Raw genomic sequence first — 18,200 nt, 5'->3', positions numbered from 1 at the left:
TACACGAGGTGGACGCTGATTCCTTTGAGTTTGGTGGGTTTGTGGGTGTCAAGCATGACAGCATGAGCTAACACGTGTGTGCATGTGGCACCTACTGCAGCTCATACCAAGGTGCTGAAATACTGGCCCCATGTTGCTAGACAACACAACACAAGTGCAGACACACAAATACACGCATGCACAGTCGGACACGCTTCGTTTACTAGCGGTGCCTGAGTGATGCTCATTAGCTGCTGAGGCGTAACAGTTAAAACTGGGTTGCTGCTTTGCAAATGCGCAGATGTATATCCAAAACAGGCGTAAACAAACACGCACACAAATCCATAAGTGCACACACACCCGTCATGACCAACTATACAACAGAGAAATGTGGAGAGGTAAGAAAGAAGACAGCTTCATGCATTTTTCCCCCTGCAGTGAAAAATTGCATCGTATCTTAATGTTATTTTTTCCCCGGTGTTGGATTTATCTAAAGATTTTCTCCATTTTCACAGTAGTGGGTGTATTGTTGCACTCATGTCTTCATGATTAATGTCAAAGCAATCACTTTCATGTTCCCCAGAAGTACAAAATTATGCCAAACAAAAGCTGAACTATGTATGCATGTCTCTGTGTATGTCTTTCACAAAGAAACAAACAAAAAAGCAAGGTGTGAAACCAGTTCCTCAGGAGTTTTACCTGACAGAAAAGCACCGTTAGTTTGTGCTTCACTGTATTTATTGTGTGAAATGTGCACATTCAATTCTCTCTGCCATGTTTCATTCATCTCACTGCAGAACACCTAGGACTGATTGCTTTAGAGGATGAGTAAACATCGTCTAATTTTATTTTTAAGTCTCATTAAATAAAAAGAAATTAGCTTTATTGATATTTTTGTTTACAGTTTTGTGAGAATCTTTCTCTAAAATCACGAAGAGGATGGAGTGAGTGCTTTTATTAATTAAGCTCATTTCCATATGGCAAACTCTGAATGACTCTAATAAACTAAAGGCGAAGGATGCTGAAGGTAATGTTGTACCTCTGTTACCTGAAGTAAAAATGATATATGAAGCAGGGCGATCGCAGAACAGATGAGCTGTTAAATCAGGTGATCACTGTGGAGCAGCAGGCTATTTGTCCAGATTTACCAGCAGCCGCAGAGCTACAGCGTGGCGTGAGATTAAACTCATCTCACCTCGTCCGAAGGGATGCTGGTTTTATTGAAACTGCGGCTTAGATCTGCCTTGACTTGATCACTCACAGAGAAGAAATTTACACCCTCTGGATTTGGCTTTTTATTACTATAGCTGGTTGATGTGGTCTTGTGTGAAATAAAGCATAAATGTCTCCCATATATAATCAATATTCATTTCAACACTGTGTAATCTTTACAGTGGCGTAAGGATATTTCTGCATCTTGATTTACTTTCATGTTTAATTCCATTGCATGACAGGCAAATTAGCTGCAATTACATGTCCAAATTCCAAAATGTGCAAAACACGTTGCTCTCATTTGGTCCAATTTGGGATTTTCTGCACTGACTCGCTCAATTTGACATTAAATCCCCTTCAGTAAATTGGTGAGTTATGCATCACAAACACTAAAGAGGGAAACAGTTTAAAAAAGGGCTCATGGAAGGTGATTCATTTGAGCTCCAGCGTGTAATTCAACCTTAATAGAGTTTTTTTTCCCAGTTGCAACCTTTACGGAAAACCCGACGTAAATTTCTAACGTGGGTTATTTTACATTGTGACCTATGAGGAGGATTTTCATGGATGAAATGGCTGTAAAAATCTAATCCGCAGTGTTAACTGTAACACTGCAAGGCTGGGAAATCCGAAGCCATTGTCACAAACAGAACTGAGAAATTAAAGGTCACAGATCAAACGATCTGTGCGGAAACCAAACGCCACCAGAAATCCTCACCCCGAAATGCCACATGTATTATTTAAAGCCTATTAAGGTGGAGGAAGACTGGCCAGCAAAGCTCTTCTCAGCAAATGCAAATCCACCTTTTCTATACCTGTATGTGCACCTGCACCGTATAAATGTACAAAATATAAACGCAATAAACATACAGCATCAAGATTACCACATTACTTCACATCACATTACTTAAAAAAAGTATCAAAATATGCATTTCACTGACACAGATCAGTGTACTGTGTTTTCAAAAATCATTTCTTAGAAAGTAAAGGAGATTATGTTTTTTCCTTATTATCTTTGGTCTTTACTGACATGACATGATTTAGATTTGTGAGTGGCACATCCACATCCAGTCTGGTCTTCTGCTGCTCTAGCTCATCTGCTTCAAGGTTTGCCAGGTTGTGTGTTCAGAGCGTTAGTGTTGCCCTCCTATCAGCCCGGAGCTGTCTGGCTTTTCTCCTCCAACTTCTGGCATCAACGGGATATTTTCACCCACAGAAATAGCACTCACTGGATATCTTGTCTTTCATGGATGATTCTCTGTAAACGCTACAGATGGCTGTGTGGGAAAATCCCAGCTTTTAAAATAGACCAGTTAGTCTGGGACTAACAGCCATCCAGTTCAAAGTCACTTAAATCACCTTTGTTTATTTATTCAGATGCTCTGTTGGTCTTGACCATGTCTACATGACAAAAGGAACTGGGATGCTGCCGTGTGATTGGCTAATTAGATCAGTGGTCAGTGAGTGAACACACAGTTAAATGTATTCACATTTAATAGCTCATATTAAAAATGGGTAAAGTTTCAAATAAATCCACTATATGTGCGAGTTTCCCTGAGAGTCAGTAAGAATTAGAATTAGAATTAATTATTAATCCCAGGGGGAAAAACTTTCAATAATAGTAAGCAGTCTTCAGGCTGCCCTAAACTCTTGCTTTCAGATGTTTTTTATTTCTGCTTTCGGCTCAATATGATGTCCCTAATACCATCATCACAGGCACGCAGCACTGACTGGATCCTTTTGTTCATGAACTACTGAAAAGTTTGATAAAACAGCTTTATATAGCACCCTTATTAAAAATAAAAACATTATCTGGACTGAAAATAAGAAAATACTGAAAGTAAGTTCTATATGTACTCTGCCATGTGAGATAAAGTTGTAACATTAGCAGCAAACTAATCCTCAGCAGTGATAAGACAAAAGAGTTATGGATTTAGATCAGGGGGTCGTAGGATCATTCAGGAAGGACCGAGCAGCGTGTCTCTGACTGGTTCTGTATCTGATGGGCCATCTGTCAGTGATCTAGAGCCTCAGAAAAAGCTTCACAGCTACCAGACGTGCTTGTAGTGTTCAAATACATCTGTCCTGTATTGAACAATTTTAAGATCCTACAGACGTTTTTTACAGCTGTCCAAAACTGACAGGCTAAAGTTGCATAGACACGATTTTCTCATGTCCACCGTCTCAGCTTTGTGAGTTAAGTTTGCTTATTTGCCGATGGAATTGTCTTCAGCCTCACATGAATGCTGGGATAAACAAAAGCACCGTGTATTGGGAAATTTAAGTGGATAATTAAAGTTGTTGTGATTTATTCTGGTCATACAAGAATGTCCAAATCAAACGTGTATTTCAACATAGACCACAGAAAGAGTCAGAGGACTGTCAAACAAAGTTAGACTCCATGGTAAAAGATAATTCTATGTGAGTGAAGTCCAGCAGAAGATTTTTGTAGAGCTCCTCAACCTCAGAAACCATAAAATGTGCCAGCAGCTCAGCAATTTTCCTGTAAGAGAGCTCCTGAGCACAAAAAGTATGCACTGCGTGTCCCATCACTCAGCCACTTCTACCTCAGGTCATTACTATAAATACCAATGTGTTACTATTTGACCAGCCTGGTAGGATAAATGTTTGGAGAAATAGCTTTCAGGCTTGTTGGTGGCATTACATGACTGCTACGTCTCAGGCGCTCGATGCCGTGGGCTTGGATCCTGCACACGACCACTTTGACGTATCGTCATGTGAAGCAGAAATGCCGCAGAGGGAAAAAAATCTTCAAAAGAAAGCTGCAGCCTGATTCACTGGCTGAGTGAGCCGCTGCGACAGGCTTACTATGTCACTGCTCTGTGAGGTTAAATGTAATATATGAGAGTGTTGGGCCAGACAAATGGGCAGTAAAACCTGCTCTCTGTTTCTTAGTTCAAGGACTAGAAGAGGAAGAGGAGTTATGTTCACACTTTCTGATTCTTTTTCATAATGGATCGTCTACCGGTGACACACTCAAACCCCTATGACGCTTCTCAACACAGATTTTAGTCTACAACACCAAAAGCAATTAAGCCTTGTAAATGAAACTTGATTAAAAATATAAATGTTAGTTTGAGAAATCAATCCTTTCAGTAATCTAATGCAATGCTCCAAAAACTCTTCTTGTTCACTTTTCAACAGTAATGAATAAATGTTGCCCGTCACATAAGAAACTGTTTGACTAAAATTGGCTTGAAATTATAAATATGTTCATTTTATAATAATTTTCAGACATCTAACTCTAAATGAATGCTGATGTTGATTTGTGTCAGATGTACAGAAACCTCACTGTTATCTAATAAACCAGCTAAAACCACATTATTTGTGGATAACATGCCAATATTGTGTCTGCCAAGAGCTCACAACAGCATATTTTTCCTGACCACAGCGATTTCTACACACGCACTGACACATGCACATGATTCATGATGTCCTGCATACGTTGCCCAAAGTTTGTCCACTATATTGGATAACGACACAAACTAAATGTGTATTCTCAGGCTAGCCTGCAGTGGCTCCTGGAGGTCGACTGCAGAGAAAGTGGTGCACCAAAAACCTTTGGTTGCTATCAGATTTCCACGGTTGGTACAGTCCTCACTTCCACTCAGTTGGCGACCACAGAAATAGTAACCAAAACAATCGCAAGGTTTTTGACAGCCAGTTGGGCAACATGTTTTCCCTAGTGAAAGGTGGGTCACTTATCGACCCATCTGGGGCTTTGACCATCAACCCCCTCAGCTTTTTGCAGCTGCTCAGCGAATACTCATTTATCCCTCACAACGGGTGATTGCAAAGACTCCAGTCCAGCCCACTGGATGGTTTTGGAAAATATGAAGGCAGACATAGATATGGGGATTTAAAGGTATTTTAATATGTTTTACAGCTTCTTCTACTGATTAAGATCTTCTCTATGGCCAGTCATACTACACGAAAGTAACAGATAAATAGTTAAATGACAGAAAAGTCTCCTTTTTTCCCCACAATGGGTCAACGGTACAGGATATAGAGAAATCTGGCCAATTAGCTGCCAGAACCTTTCCTGTAATTTTACCCATTAATTTCTTCATTCTGACAGATTTCATTTATTTACCACAGCAGCATTTTTTTTTTATCATGTAGAAAAACTGACACGTACTGTTGAAATTGGCCTTCTTTTACCTTCTACAGTTCTGACCTCAGCTATATTTTGCTATAGCAAAAGAATAATCAGACAGAAATGCTAACACCTGAACTTTCAAAAATCATTCATCACTGCATGTCATCGGCCAGCTTTATGGAAATGCAAAACAGAATCGATACCAGCATTCGGTTTGGAGAGTGGGTTCAACAACTGAATTAAATGGACTGTGAATGCTCTCTCACATACACACAAACAGGCAGCCTACTCATTAGAAAAGCACCCCCGACCAGAAAGATGGCTGCTCTCTTGCATAACCACCGATCCTATAGCTAATTAAGAAGATCTGATCGTTAGTGATCCTTGACACTTTGCAACTCTTCAGTTCCGCTCTCCTAAAAACTGTAGGCAAACACGGATCTGTTCCTACTGCTCGCCAATTATGGCAGAGCCTTTAGGCTCACTAATCCTCTCAAACGAGTGTTAAATGGGCTCTCGAAAGAAAAGTTAAAAATAGGCCTTTCATGGGTTAGCACATATTGACTCTGGTACGGTAAACTGCTTTTGCTGCAGCTTTCTGTACTACAAGGAGATTTGAAAAGCTGATTACTGGAAACACTCACATGGAGTGCATAAGAGGGGCCTTGGGCTATTATCTGTGTTTCCCATTGTGAGTAGAGCAGGGCGATATGACCAAAAATATTTATCACGATATACATTTGAAAATTTGCGATAATGATATAACTGACGATATAATTGACACTAGACAAAACACTTTACAACTCCACAACTTTATTAGTGCAAAAAACCCCCCCAAAACATCAATGTATTTTCACTTAAACAAGCAGCTGTTTTTTATGTGCATTAAAGTTATATAAAAATGTAACAGTGCAAATGCAAATTCTTTGCTGACAGTTTAACCAGAAGGCATTCCCAGTGGAAATTGGCCGACATATCCTCAGCATAACCATGTATAATATCCACAAAACTTAAAGAGGTTATACACACACAATACGGTAATATTATGTTGAAGCACAGTACGTATCACTCCGCGAGGCTCCTGCCTACGATAGCTTTAATGCTCCGACAATCCATCAAGCGGTGCGGCTTCGTAGCTTAGCAAAGTCGTACTAAAACATTTGACAGATTTTTGAGCGCCGTGTACATAAAATCGTTTCGAGGTCAGTAAACACAACCAGAATTCATACATAAGGCACACGGGATTATAAGGGGCACTGACGATTTTTACAAACCAATTCTGGTTCATCTTTTTCATTCAACGATCCGCTTTCGCCCTTCTCATTCTCCGTCGCCGCCATGCTTTTTCTGCCATGTGCATATGAAAACAAAGGCACTGTGCATGCGCGTTTTACCCATGTTCTATCGCGATATTTCATTTTCTTGTCGTTGCCGAACATTATACCGGTATTACCGTGAATGGTATGATATGGCCCAGCCCTAATTGTGAGCTTTGCTAGCTTGAAGACATCCCACTGAAGCGTGAGGCAGAGTTATTTAATCAGAAAGAGGATATCTTAACTTTCCTTATAAATAGAGAAGCCGCAGAAGGAGATGAACTCACACAGATGAAGAAGTGCACGAGGGAAGTTATCTAGTATTACGCATGATTATTAGATAACCGTATGAAAAACAGCTCCATCAAACAGGGCATGGCTACTTTTGTTGGCTCTCTTTGGCTCATTCACCATCTATCTAATTAGCTGAGGTCCAGTGGGCGGGCTTGTTGCACAGGATGCACACAGACACACACCAAACGCACACTTTACAAAACAGACACAATTCTAAATCAGCGCTATTAAAACTTTCACAGCCCGGCCACACCTACTTCGTTTATCTCTTTCTGTCTCGTTAAAGCGATTCGAGCTCTTGCTCCCCTCCCCCGCTATCTGCTGCTCTATGAAGCTTCTTAAAAATGCTCCCTTGAGTCCTTCATATTAGAAATACGCACCCTGTCCAAGCAGAACGGAGAGAGAAAAGCTTTTACATAATCTATCCAGATATTTGATAGCTTAGCTGAGGAGCGAGTCGAAAACCTGACAGAAATATTATCATTATTGTCTCTGGTGGCAGCATCACAGACTGCTGAAAAGGTGTCTGGAGCAGTCGGGATCGAACTTGTGCTCTTTCTGTCTCTCACCCCCTTGTGTTCCCTTGTGTTCACACTCTTGCATCAAAAAAGATCCGTGCCTGCTGGGGCTCGTGGATGTCAGCCAACCGAACACAACATCTCACTGGACGGATAAACCATTCCACACTGATGAAGCAAACTGCTTATCTGCTGAAGAAAAAGGCAGAATTTCATCATCTAAAAATTCTGCTTTCTCCTTCAGGTGGTGGGATAAACATTTGCTGAAATCATACTAAAGTAAATGGTTTCTTGTCAAAAGAATCTACATCTTTTTTAAATTCTAAGGATTTACATATCAGGACTTAATAAAAAAACATCTGGTTCTGTAAGAGGTTACCGTGTCATTTATTTATTTGGGAAAAACTGAGCCAATATGCAGAAGCGGTGTGTGGAAAACTAAGTGCACCCTTACTGCTTCTGTAGGAATTAAGAGGGTGAATACAGCCAGGTGCTCCTGGCATGCACTTGATTCGTTGATCATCAGTAAGTGTGAGCATCAGAGGTTTTGGGTAGTTTGCTGGTCTGGAGCATTCAGGTGTGCGTTAACACAATCCCAAGAAAGAAAGACATCAGCAATGACCTTAGAGAGGCAATTGTTGCTGCCCATCAATCTGGAAGGGCTAAAAGGCCATTTCCAAACAATTTAAAGTCCATTATCCTGCAGCGAGAAAGATTATTCATGAGTGGAAAACATTCACAACAGTCATCAGTCTACCCAGAAGTGGACGTCCCAGCAGACCGACACCAAGGTCAGACCATGCAAAGCTCAGAGAAACTGTATAAAACACGAAACACATCTCAGACAGGTTACAGCGAGCACGCTAAATGTTAAAGTTCAAAAACAGCAAAAAAACCAAAAACAAGTATGACTCATGTGGAAGGTTTGCCACGAAAGAGCCTCATCTTTCTAAAAAAAACATGACAGGGCGGCTTGGACCATCACGCACAGCAGCACATATCAGCACAAACACTTCATACCAGCTGTTGGGTTTAAGTGAAGACTGATAACTTGGCTGGATGTTGCTACTGGCCAATATTGGCTCTGTTGACCGATATGGGCCTATCGCCAAGCAACGATGCATTTGGAAATGTCAGCTGTTGACGATTCTGTTGTTCACGTCAGCGTAGAAAGAAGATTTCTTTATTTTCTTGGCACAAGACGAGAAATAGTTATAAAAAAACATGATACACAAACAGAAACAATATCAGTATCTGCATCTGCTATAGGCCAAATTCATACTTAAAACAATGGTAAATGGACTGATTCTTATCGAGCGGTTTTTTTCTACTCAAAAGAGTACTCGAAGCGCTTAATACAACATGCCACATTCACTTTTTTATGATTTTAAGTGCTTACTAACTTTCATACTTGGATGCATGCATTGGAGAACTTAGGGTTAATATCTTGCCCAAGGATATTTGGCATGCAGAGCTGGGGGGATGGAACCACCAGCCTTCCAGTAGATGACCTGCTCTACCTCCTGAGCTACAGCCACCCCACTAGCTTTTCAGTACTATCAATTACTATCAGTAAAATTACATAATTAGCATATCCGTCTTATTAATTTTGCTTAATGACTGGACAGTATGTGGCAGCACAGTGGTTATTGCTGGTTATTGCAGTTAACGTGTCATTTATTTATTGCATTTATTCATTTATTCATTTATTCATTTATTTATTGCTAAATTGCTCACAGGTGCAAATAGATGTCTGTGTCTATATGTTAGCGCTGCCTGCCTGGTATAGATGGACTGGTCCATCCTCAGCATCACTTTTAAACAGTCTTTTCAGATTTAAAAACAAAATATGCAAACCATCAAAACAAAGAGCAGATGCACACATTTGAAATTGTTCGCAGCGTTTAGCAATCATGATGAGCCACAAATGTTCTACAAGATTTAAGCGAGTTGTTATCCGACCACAAACAGTTGTCGTGTTCCATTCATCATTTTTACGAGGTAATAAATTAGTGCTGAGTTCATATCTATTTCAGCTTCTGTGTCGCAGTTTCATTTTATCTTCCTCCGTTTTACAACCATTTTAGTGAAAAAAAAAGCTTTATTATGGTTCCCAGGACCTGTTTATGTTGTGTGTCCTTGGCGTTCCCACGTATGCTTGTTGCCTGGACACAATAACACCAATAAACTGTGTAAACAAATAACTGCTTGGAAAGAGACAGCCATTATTTTTTTAACTCGTGCTGCTAAAGTCTCATAGCAGCTTCGGCTTGACCGCTCTGTGGCCAGCAGGAGAAACGGTTGCAACGGCCAGCAAGATGAATCTGAAAGACCAGTTGATTCTGAATAAAGCCTCCAAAATAAAATTCATTAAAACTGGCTTCTCCTCTATTATAATTTTATTTAACTTTGGATGAAGAGTCGATTAAAAACTCGCCCGAGACCCAGATTTATGAGAGCAGCTCCCACAATCTTGGTTACGGGGACCTGACAGGCGGCGTTCTTTGATCCAATCTGAGCTTCGTACTTCAGTTTGTGTAAACTGTGTCAACCATTTTGATTGTTTATAGAATATTCAGTGAATATGGCCAAATTGTCAGAGACGTTTTCCCCCCTGAGTCATTCTATAAAGTGTTTACCTTTTGTCATTTCACATTTCACTGTGACTGAGTTGCTCCTGTGTGCAAAATGTTTGAAAGGATTCAAATCAAATCCTGAGCCGTCAGATGAAAGACGATCACGTCAGAGAGAGAAGATTAAAGCTTCTCTCTATGTGCCAGGCCCTTTTTGAACGAGTGACAGACTCCTTCCCCTTCATCCATTCTGCACTCTTTGGTGAAAGAAAACTAGCATGGAAAATTAAAAGAAATAAATGCTTCTGTCATGGCACAAATGACTGTGGCGAGTTCCACGGCAGGGTTTGTTTTGATTTATCATTTCCAAGTGTTCTGTTAGATATTAACAAAAGTGAGTTTTGGGAGGAAAACTTTCGAAATTCCCATTTTAGACAGAAATGTTGTGGAGCAGTAATGTGGCAGTTCAGCGGTACTGCGATGATTCATAACTTTCTCTTTCTGTAAATATAAAACACCTACACAGAGCATTAGTTACAGGAAACAAAAGACAAAGAGTAGAGGAAGCTTGCCTGAATGCTGCTGTTAGACTGTCACAGTCTGAGCGTGCATACATTTGCCACATATTTCCAGTGCGTATTTCAGCTGTGCAGATGTTCATTTTCTTTTTCCACTGACAAGCTCATAGCTTCAAAACACCCAAGGAAGGGAAGGGACAGCGACCACAGTGTCAAATATTTAGTTCAGGGTTAGCAGACAGGTTTCATATTACAGTTCAGCTAAGGGTGAAGCATTCAGTGGTTAGCATTATGTCTGAGACTATGTCAGCTGAATCTGATGATAAGTCTAAAATTATGAGTGCCGTGAACATGTGAGTGCTCTCAGCGAGAAAGAGGGAGAACAAAGTTAGGGGGAAAAGTGATCCATATACAGAATGAGATGTCCATAATCTTTCTGCCTCTAACAGGACTCTGCTTATTGTTATTTTGCTCTTGATGGGCATATCTCGTCTTTGCGCGTCCCACTTTTCCTTCATGTCTTAATTCTGCTGCACATGATCGCCCTTAAACCCCATGATGAACCTCACCAGGCCTTCTTCAGACCATTTCTGAGAATTGCTAACACCAACACTTATGTCATACCTCACCGGCTGTTCACTAATTCTTTGTCACACAACTGTTTGTTAAGCTTTTCCGGTCCTGTGAAAAACTGAGTCCAACTCCACGAATGTCTGTCTGCAGAGACTGTTTAAAATATACGTGCACATTCGTCCCACCTGTTTGAAGAACATCACCTCTCAACTGTATCGTACAACAACCTGTTCTCCACTCGGCTTGGACGTGTGGCCTGTCAGATCAAATATAAACACTTTTAAAAACCCATCTTAGGCACTAGTTTTGACAAACATAGTGGCACTTACCGAGAGCCTAACCAGAGGTTTTCTGGTTAGGCTCTCGGTGGCTGTCTTTGCTAAGATTATTTAAGTTTCCAAAGCGAGCCGCTTCACCAAGCAACAGGTTTGTACCAACAACTTTAAAGAGCTGCAAACGCGACGACCAAGCACAACATTAAAACCTGGCGACAGGTGAAATTAATAACATCGATCATCCTGTCACAATCTAATCTGCAGGGAAACCTTGGGTCCTGCCATTCACGTGCACGTTAATTTGATACCATCAGCCACCTAAACATTGTTGGGAAGCCAAAAGCAATGGTTTTAATTAAAAAAGTAAAATAAATTGTGCCCACTACAGAGGCAGATGGTGTCACAGTGGTTTAGAGAAATACCCTGAGTGGAACACAGTAATAGAACAGTGTCGTTCCTTCGTTATGAGCACGCTGTGACACCTAAAAGTGGGATTCGCTGTTGTGTTTGAGTCAGATTTGCAGCTTTGCATTCTCTGCTGTGTTGGCCAGTGTTTTGTTTTATGCAAATATCATGTGTGTGTTGTTGTGTGTTTAAAGGAAAGAGCAGAGCGTTGTGTCCTGCCTGAGCTCATCTTGGTTTTAGCTGATAAGCATCCAAACAAACAGTCACCACAATTAAAAAGATAACTTGTGAGATTTGTTGTGCAGAGAATACACTTTTATTCAGTGCATTATTGAGAAAAATAACAAATTTTACAAATTATTATGTTAAAAATTTATTAATCATTTGAGAACAAACCAAACAAAGGAAAAGCTGCCCAAACAAAGTCAGTTCTGCACATCTAAACCGTTTATAAACTTTAATAAACCTCACTCTCACTAATCTCACTAAAGTCTTACTCTCTGGATTGTTATCAAAAAGAACGAAAGTTTTCAGCCAACTGCAGTCTCCAGCGCGCACATCCATCCTGAAACATGCCACTTCCCAACATCGCTGCTATGCTTTAGTTTAAACAGAGATTATCGTGTTTACACACCACCCAGCCTCCAGTAGTCCAGTAATAAATCTCATATCATGTTATGAGAAACACTCGTCCTATAATTGATATAAAACTGTCTGAAATATTTTATATTCTAACAATTAAAAGCAGTTTGAGAAACGCTGGCATGATTTCGTATTTTATGTTGCAAGAAAACAAAAACTTCTCATTTCCCTTCACATGTCTGAGGTAAGTAAAAGGCGTGAATGGCACAGGGTTGGAAGGCGAGTGAACTCTGTTCAACAGAAGTGCATCCAAACCCGTTTCTTTTACACTGTTCTGGCAGGATGCGTCTATTTCTTCCCGTTTTAGGATCTCCTTTGTGATATTTTTCAAACAAAACTCATAGTTTAGCCCAGAAATATTCGAGTGCCTTAATCAGAAGAGCATCCGTTAAACCACGGTGTGTGGGACTCACCTATAACGAACCACAGGAGCGCCTGTTTCTGCAGAGCTGTGCAGGTTTGCGAGCCCATCCTGTCGCTCTCAACACGATCCACTGACTGAAGTTTGGAAGCGAGGAAGTGAAAGGAACGGCAACTAACAAGAGCTCAACGAGTACTTGGTAGCATCATAAATAACTGCTGTTTAAGAAGCCCATGTAATCCGGCCGCACGGTCAATCAGCCCCAATAAAAGCTTCACTGTGTCACCCTGCGCAAACCGCTCGGGGGAGAGCCGAGGCTGCTCCTTGTTCCTGCTGTAGGCTACCTCAACTCCCCCGAGTCCTCCTGTCACCGAGTCATCCAGACGTGAAACATAATGAGTTGTAAAGTTGCAACTCTCTCTCCAACAAGCCGTCCACAGGTCTGAAGAAATCCGAAAAACGTCACTGGAAGCGTGCAGTGTTTGGTTCAAGCGCTCTCGTGCGCAACGGGACGCACCAGTATGGAACCAGTGGAGCTGAGCGACTGTGTCAGGGTTCACTGCTTCCCCCCGAAGACATGGGTCCCGGTTAGCGATGGGGACACCGGACAGACCCAAACAGTGCAGGAAGGGGGAGCGGGGCTGATTTGGAAGAGCGGAGGGAGGGGGAGGGAGCTGTACTTCTTTTCTCACTCTTTGATTGGTTAAATTAGAGAACCCAGAAGTCTGTAAAAGATATATCTATCACTTTAAATAAACCATAAACGATATATCCAAATAATAAAAAAAACTAAATGATCAAAAACTATGAAGAGAACTCATGAAAATAAACAGGTGCAAATAAAAACTCGACTAAAAGACAGAGGAGTCTGCAGAGTTCAGAGTTCCATCTGAAGAAGCTGCAACAATAAACTTTAAAGTCCAAAAAAACAAGAAATGTATAGTTTTGTGATTCTATACAAAATTATATTCTCTTCACTATATTCTATTCACTGTGCATCCGCCTGTGGTGACGCGATGACAACAGGTGCAGCGAGTACGGATTCAAGCGAGGCACGGGTTCAGAGCAGTTGTCCAACAGCGACATCTAGTGTTCATATGGAGCGTTACAGAGCGATTTACATCAAATATCACAACTCCAGTCCTCAGGAGGTAAAGTTGGTGAAATAAGTGTTTATTTTTCTCCTCCATAATTGTATATTTGCACCTCTTGTGTAGATGTAGGCCACTGATAAAAACTGTTTCAATTTAAGCTGTTTTCATAGCCATTATCAGATTCAGGTGGTTGCATAGTTTAATTTGCAGTATTTCTTTTCTATAAATTTTTAATATGTACAAGTAAGAATTTTTTTTTTAAAGAAATAAAATTTTACTTTGCAGCTTTAGCATTAATTAATATAATATTCAGAAGCTGCAGAAACATAAACCTACTCATGTATTTATTAAAACTTCATATTCTATGGAAAGGCCCTTAAAAATTTACTGAAAGGTTTTTACTTTGTTTGTTTTCATTTATGTATTATGTATTTTAAAGTGTCAAAACAAAATGTCATCAAAAGGTCTAAAGCTGACTCATATATGCATTTATTCAGGCCTTCATGTCATTCCCTTAGGTGTGGCTTTGTAAAATCATGATATCAGAACTACAGAAGAAGCCCAGAGACAATTTAAATTCAGAAAGTGGCACGACTGAAAGGAAACCTGAAACTGGCCAAATCATCTCCCACTGACAGAGTCAGGACCCAATTCCCTCACCGCGGGCTCCACAGATAAGGTCAGACAGGAGGATAAAACAGAAGAAAAAGAGTTATACACAAGGTCAACAACGCCACTGCTGTGCTGCCAGCACAGGGACTTAAAGAGCAACTGGAGTCAAATGCATTAATTTCGGGGAAAAAAAGTCAGATCCATCTGTTCAGCTGAAATGCAAAGGTCCAGAGGAAATGACACCACAGAGCAAACATTCTGCAAAAACAAAGTGAGAGGACACAGATTATGGTCTCTGCCAAATACTACCAGAGATATCATCGAGCCCTCTTAACCAGAACCAAAGTCAGAGTTCAAAGGAACAATGAAGAGTATCTCAGACTGACCTAAGAGTCACTTATTGATCTGTCTTGTTTATTTGTGATACACAAATGACAGAATAATAGGAAAGAAGGAGGAATGAGGAATTAACTGTTCCATCCAGTTTGCTGCTGAAACTGAAACCAACACAAAGTTGCATCTAGAAGTTAAAAACAGAGACTTTCACACTGCTGTGGAGAAGTAATACAGCGTTAGATTATACCTCAGTTTGGTGTGACTGTCATTAAGGAAGCTCACACCTGAACATTGAGCTGTAATCGTAGGTACTCTCTGAACATAAAGACTAGCATGTTTTAACCATGTCAACAAAATCCAACAACACAAGAGCAGGTTTGGAGTTTAAAACAGCACCGTGTGCACAAGCAGTCATCCTAAAGCCTCATTTAGAGAATTTGTTAATTATACAGTATCATATTTATGGATATAAAGGCTAGATATACAGGGAGTGCAGAATTATTAGGCAAGTTGTATTTTTGAGGAATAATTTTATTATTGAACAACAACCATGTTCTCAATGAACCCAAAAAACTCATTAATATCAAAGCTGAATGTTTTTGGAAGTAGTTTTTAGTTTGTTTTTAGTTTTAGCTATTTTAGGGGGATATCTGTGTGTGCAGGTGACTATTACTGTGCATAATTATTAGGCAACTTAACAAAAATCAAATATACACCCATTTCAATTATTTATTTTTACCAGTGAAACCAATATAACATCTCCACATTCACAAATATACATTTCTGACATTCAAAGACAAAACAAAAACAAATCAGCGACCAATATAGCCACCTTTCTTTGCAAGGACACTCAAAAGCCTGCCATCCATGGATTCTGTCAGTGTTTTGATCTGTTCACCATCAACATTGCGTGCAGCAGCAACCACAGCCTCCCAGACACTGTTCAGAGAGGTGTACTGTTTTCCCTCCTTGTAAATCTCACATTTGATGATGGACCACAGGTTCTCAATGGGGTTCAGATCAGGTGAACAAGGAGGCCATGTCATTAGTTTTTCTTCTTTTATACCCTTTCTTGCCAGCCACGCTGTGGAGTACTTGGACGCGTGTGATGGAGCATTGTCCTGCATGAAAATCATGTTTTTCTTGAAGGATGCAGACTTCTTCCTGTACCACTGCTTGAAGAAGGTGTCTTCCAGAAACTGGCAGTAGGACTGGGAGTTGAGCTTGACTCCATCCTCAACCCGAAAAGGCCCCACAAGCTCATCTTTGATGATACCAGCCCAAACCAGTACTCCACCTCCACCTTGCTGGCGTCTGAGTCGGACTGGAGCTCTCTGCCCTTTACCAATCCAGCCACGGGCCCATCCATCTGGCCCATCAAGACTCACTCTCATTTCATCAGTCCATAAAACCTTAGAAAAATCAGTCTTGAGATATTTCTTGGCCCAGTCTTGACGTTTCAGCTTGTGTGTCTTGTTCAGTGGTGGTCGTCTTTCAGCCTTTCTTACCTTGGCCATGTCTCTGAGTATTGCACACCTTGTGCTTTTGGGCACTCCAGTGATGTTGCAGCTCTGAAATATGGCCAAACTGGTGGCAAGTGGCATCTTGGCAGCTGCACGCTTGACTTTTCTCAGTTCATGGGCAGTTATTTTGCGCCTTGGTTTTTCCACACGCTTCTTGCGACCCTGTTGACTATTTTGAATGAAACGCTTGATTGTTCGATGATCACGCTTCAGAAGCTTTGCAATTTTGAGACTGCTGCATCCCTCTGCAAGATATCTCACTATTTTTGACTTTTCTGAGCCTGTCAAGTCCTTCTTTTGACCCATTTTGCCAAAGGAAAGGACGTTGCCTAATAATTATGCACACCTGATATAGGGTGTTGATGTCATTAGACCACACCCCTTCTCATTAAAGAGATGCACATCACCTAATATGCTTAATTGGTAGTAGGCTTTCGAGCCTATACAGCTTGGAGTAAGACAACATGCATGAAGAGGATGATGTGGACAAAATACTCATTTGCCTAATAATTCTGCACTCCCTGTACAGTGGCTTGCAAAAGTGTTCTGCCCCCTTGAACTTTTCCACATTTTGTCACATTACAGCCACAAACATGAATCAATTTTATTGGAATTTCACATGAAAGACCAACACAAAGTGGTGCACACGTGAGAAGTGGAACGAAAATCATACATGATTCCAAACATTTTTTACAAATAAATAACTGCAAAGTGGGGTGTGCGTAATTATTCATCTCCCTGAGTCAATACTTTGTAGAACCACCTTTTGCTGCAATTACAGCTGCCAGTCTTTTAGGGTCTGTCTCTACCAGCTTTGCACATCTAGAGACTGAAATCCTTGCCCATTCTTCTTTGCAAAACAGCTCCACAACTGCCCTGTGACGGCCTCAGAGGTTGTCTGAGAGAATATTGGGAGCAACAACACCATGAAGTCCAAAGAACACACCAGACAGGTCAGGGATAAAGTTATTGAGAAATTTAAAGCAGACTTAGGCTTAGGTTTGCAGTTTGCCACAAGCCATGTGGGGGACACAGCAAACATGTGGAAGAAGCTGCTCTGGTCAGATGAGACCAAAATGGAACTTTTTGGCCAAAATGCAAAACGCTATGTGTGGTGGAAAACTAACACTGCACATCACTCTGAACACACCATCCTCACTGTCAGATATGGTGGTGACAGCATCATGCTCTGGGGGGGCTTCTCTTCAGCAGGGACAGGGAAGCTGGTCAGAGTTGATGGGAAGATGGATGGAGCCAAATACAGGGCAAGATTGCCTCTTGGAGTCTGCAAAAGACTTGAGACTGGGGCGGAGGTTCAGCTTCCAGCAGGACAACCACCCTAAACATAAAGCCAGGGCAACAATGGAGTGGTTTAAAACAAAACATATCCATGTGTTAGAATGGCCCAGTCAAAGTCCAGATCTAAATCCAATCCAGAATCTGTGGCAAGATCTGAAAACTGCTGTTCACAAACGCTGTTCATCTAATCTGACTGAGCTGGAGCTGTTTTGCAAAGAAGAATGGGCAAAGATTTCAGTCTGTAGATGTGCAAAGCTGGTAGAGACAGACCCTAAAAGACTGGCAGCTGTAACTGCAGCAAAAGGTGGTTCTACAAAGTATTGACTCAGGGGGCTGAATAATTACACACACCCCACTTTGCAGTTATTTATTTGTAAAAAATGTTTGGAATCATGTATGATTTTCGTTCCACTTCTCACGTGTGCACCACTTTGTGTTGGTCTTTCACATGGAATTCCAATAAAATTGATTCATGTTTGTGGCTGTAATGTGACAAAATGTGGAAAAGTTCAAGGGGGCCGAATACTTTTGCAAGCCACTGTATATGATCGTA

At 40.9% G+C, this 18,200-nt stretch overlaps 1 protein-coding gene across 2 annotated transcripts in view; it reads right to left on the bottom strand.

Moving 5' to 3' along the window:
* Positions 1–13,447, bottom strand: part of ramp1 (receptor activity modifying protein 1) — a 62,423-nt gene extending 48,976 nt beyond the window's left edge. For both annotated transcript variants that reach the window (XM_084908200.1, XM_084908201.1), the window contains exon 1: positions 12,836–13,447. In XM_084908200.1, coding sequence (XP_084764326.1) covers positions 12,836–12,893 — 58 coding nt within the window. In that variant the 5' untranslated portion in view covers positions 12,894–13,447. The remainder of the gene's footprint in view (positions 1–12,835) is intronic.
* Between the last annotated feature and the right edge of the window lie 4,753 nt (positions 13,448–18,200).

This window comes from Perissodus microlepis, chromosome 16 (assembly GCF_051167445.1).
Source record: "Perissodus microlepis isolate ML-2025 ecotype Zambia chromosome 16, ASM5116744v1, whole genome shotgun sequence".
NCBI lineage: Eukaryota > Metazoa > Chordata > Actinopteri > Cichliformes > Cichlidae > Perissodus > Perissodus microlepis.
This window is presented reverse-complemented; position numbering and strand designations above follow the sequence as displayed.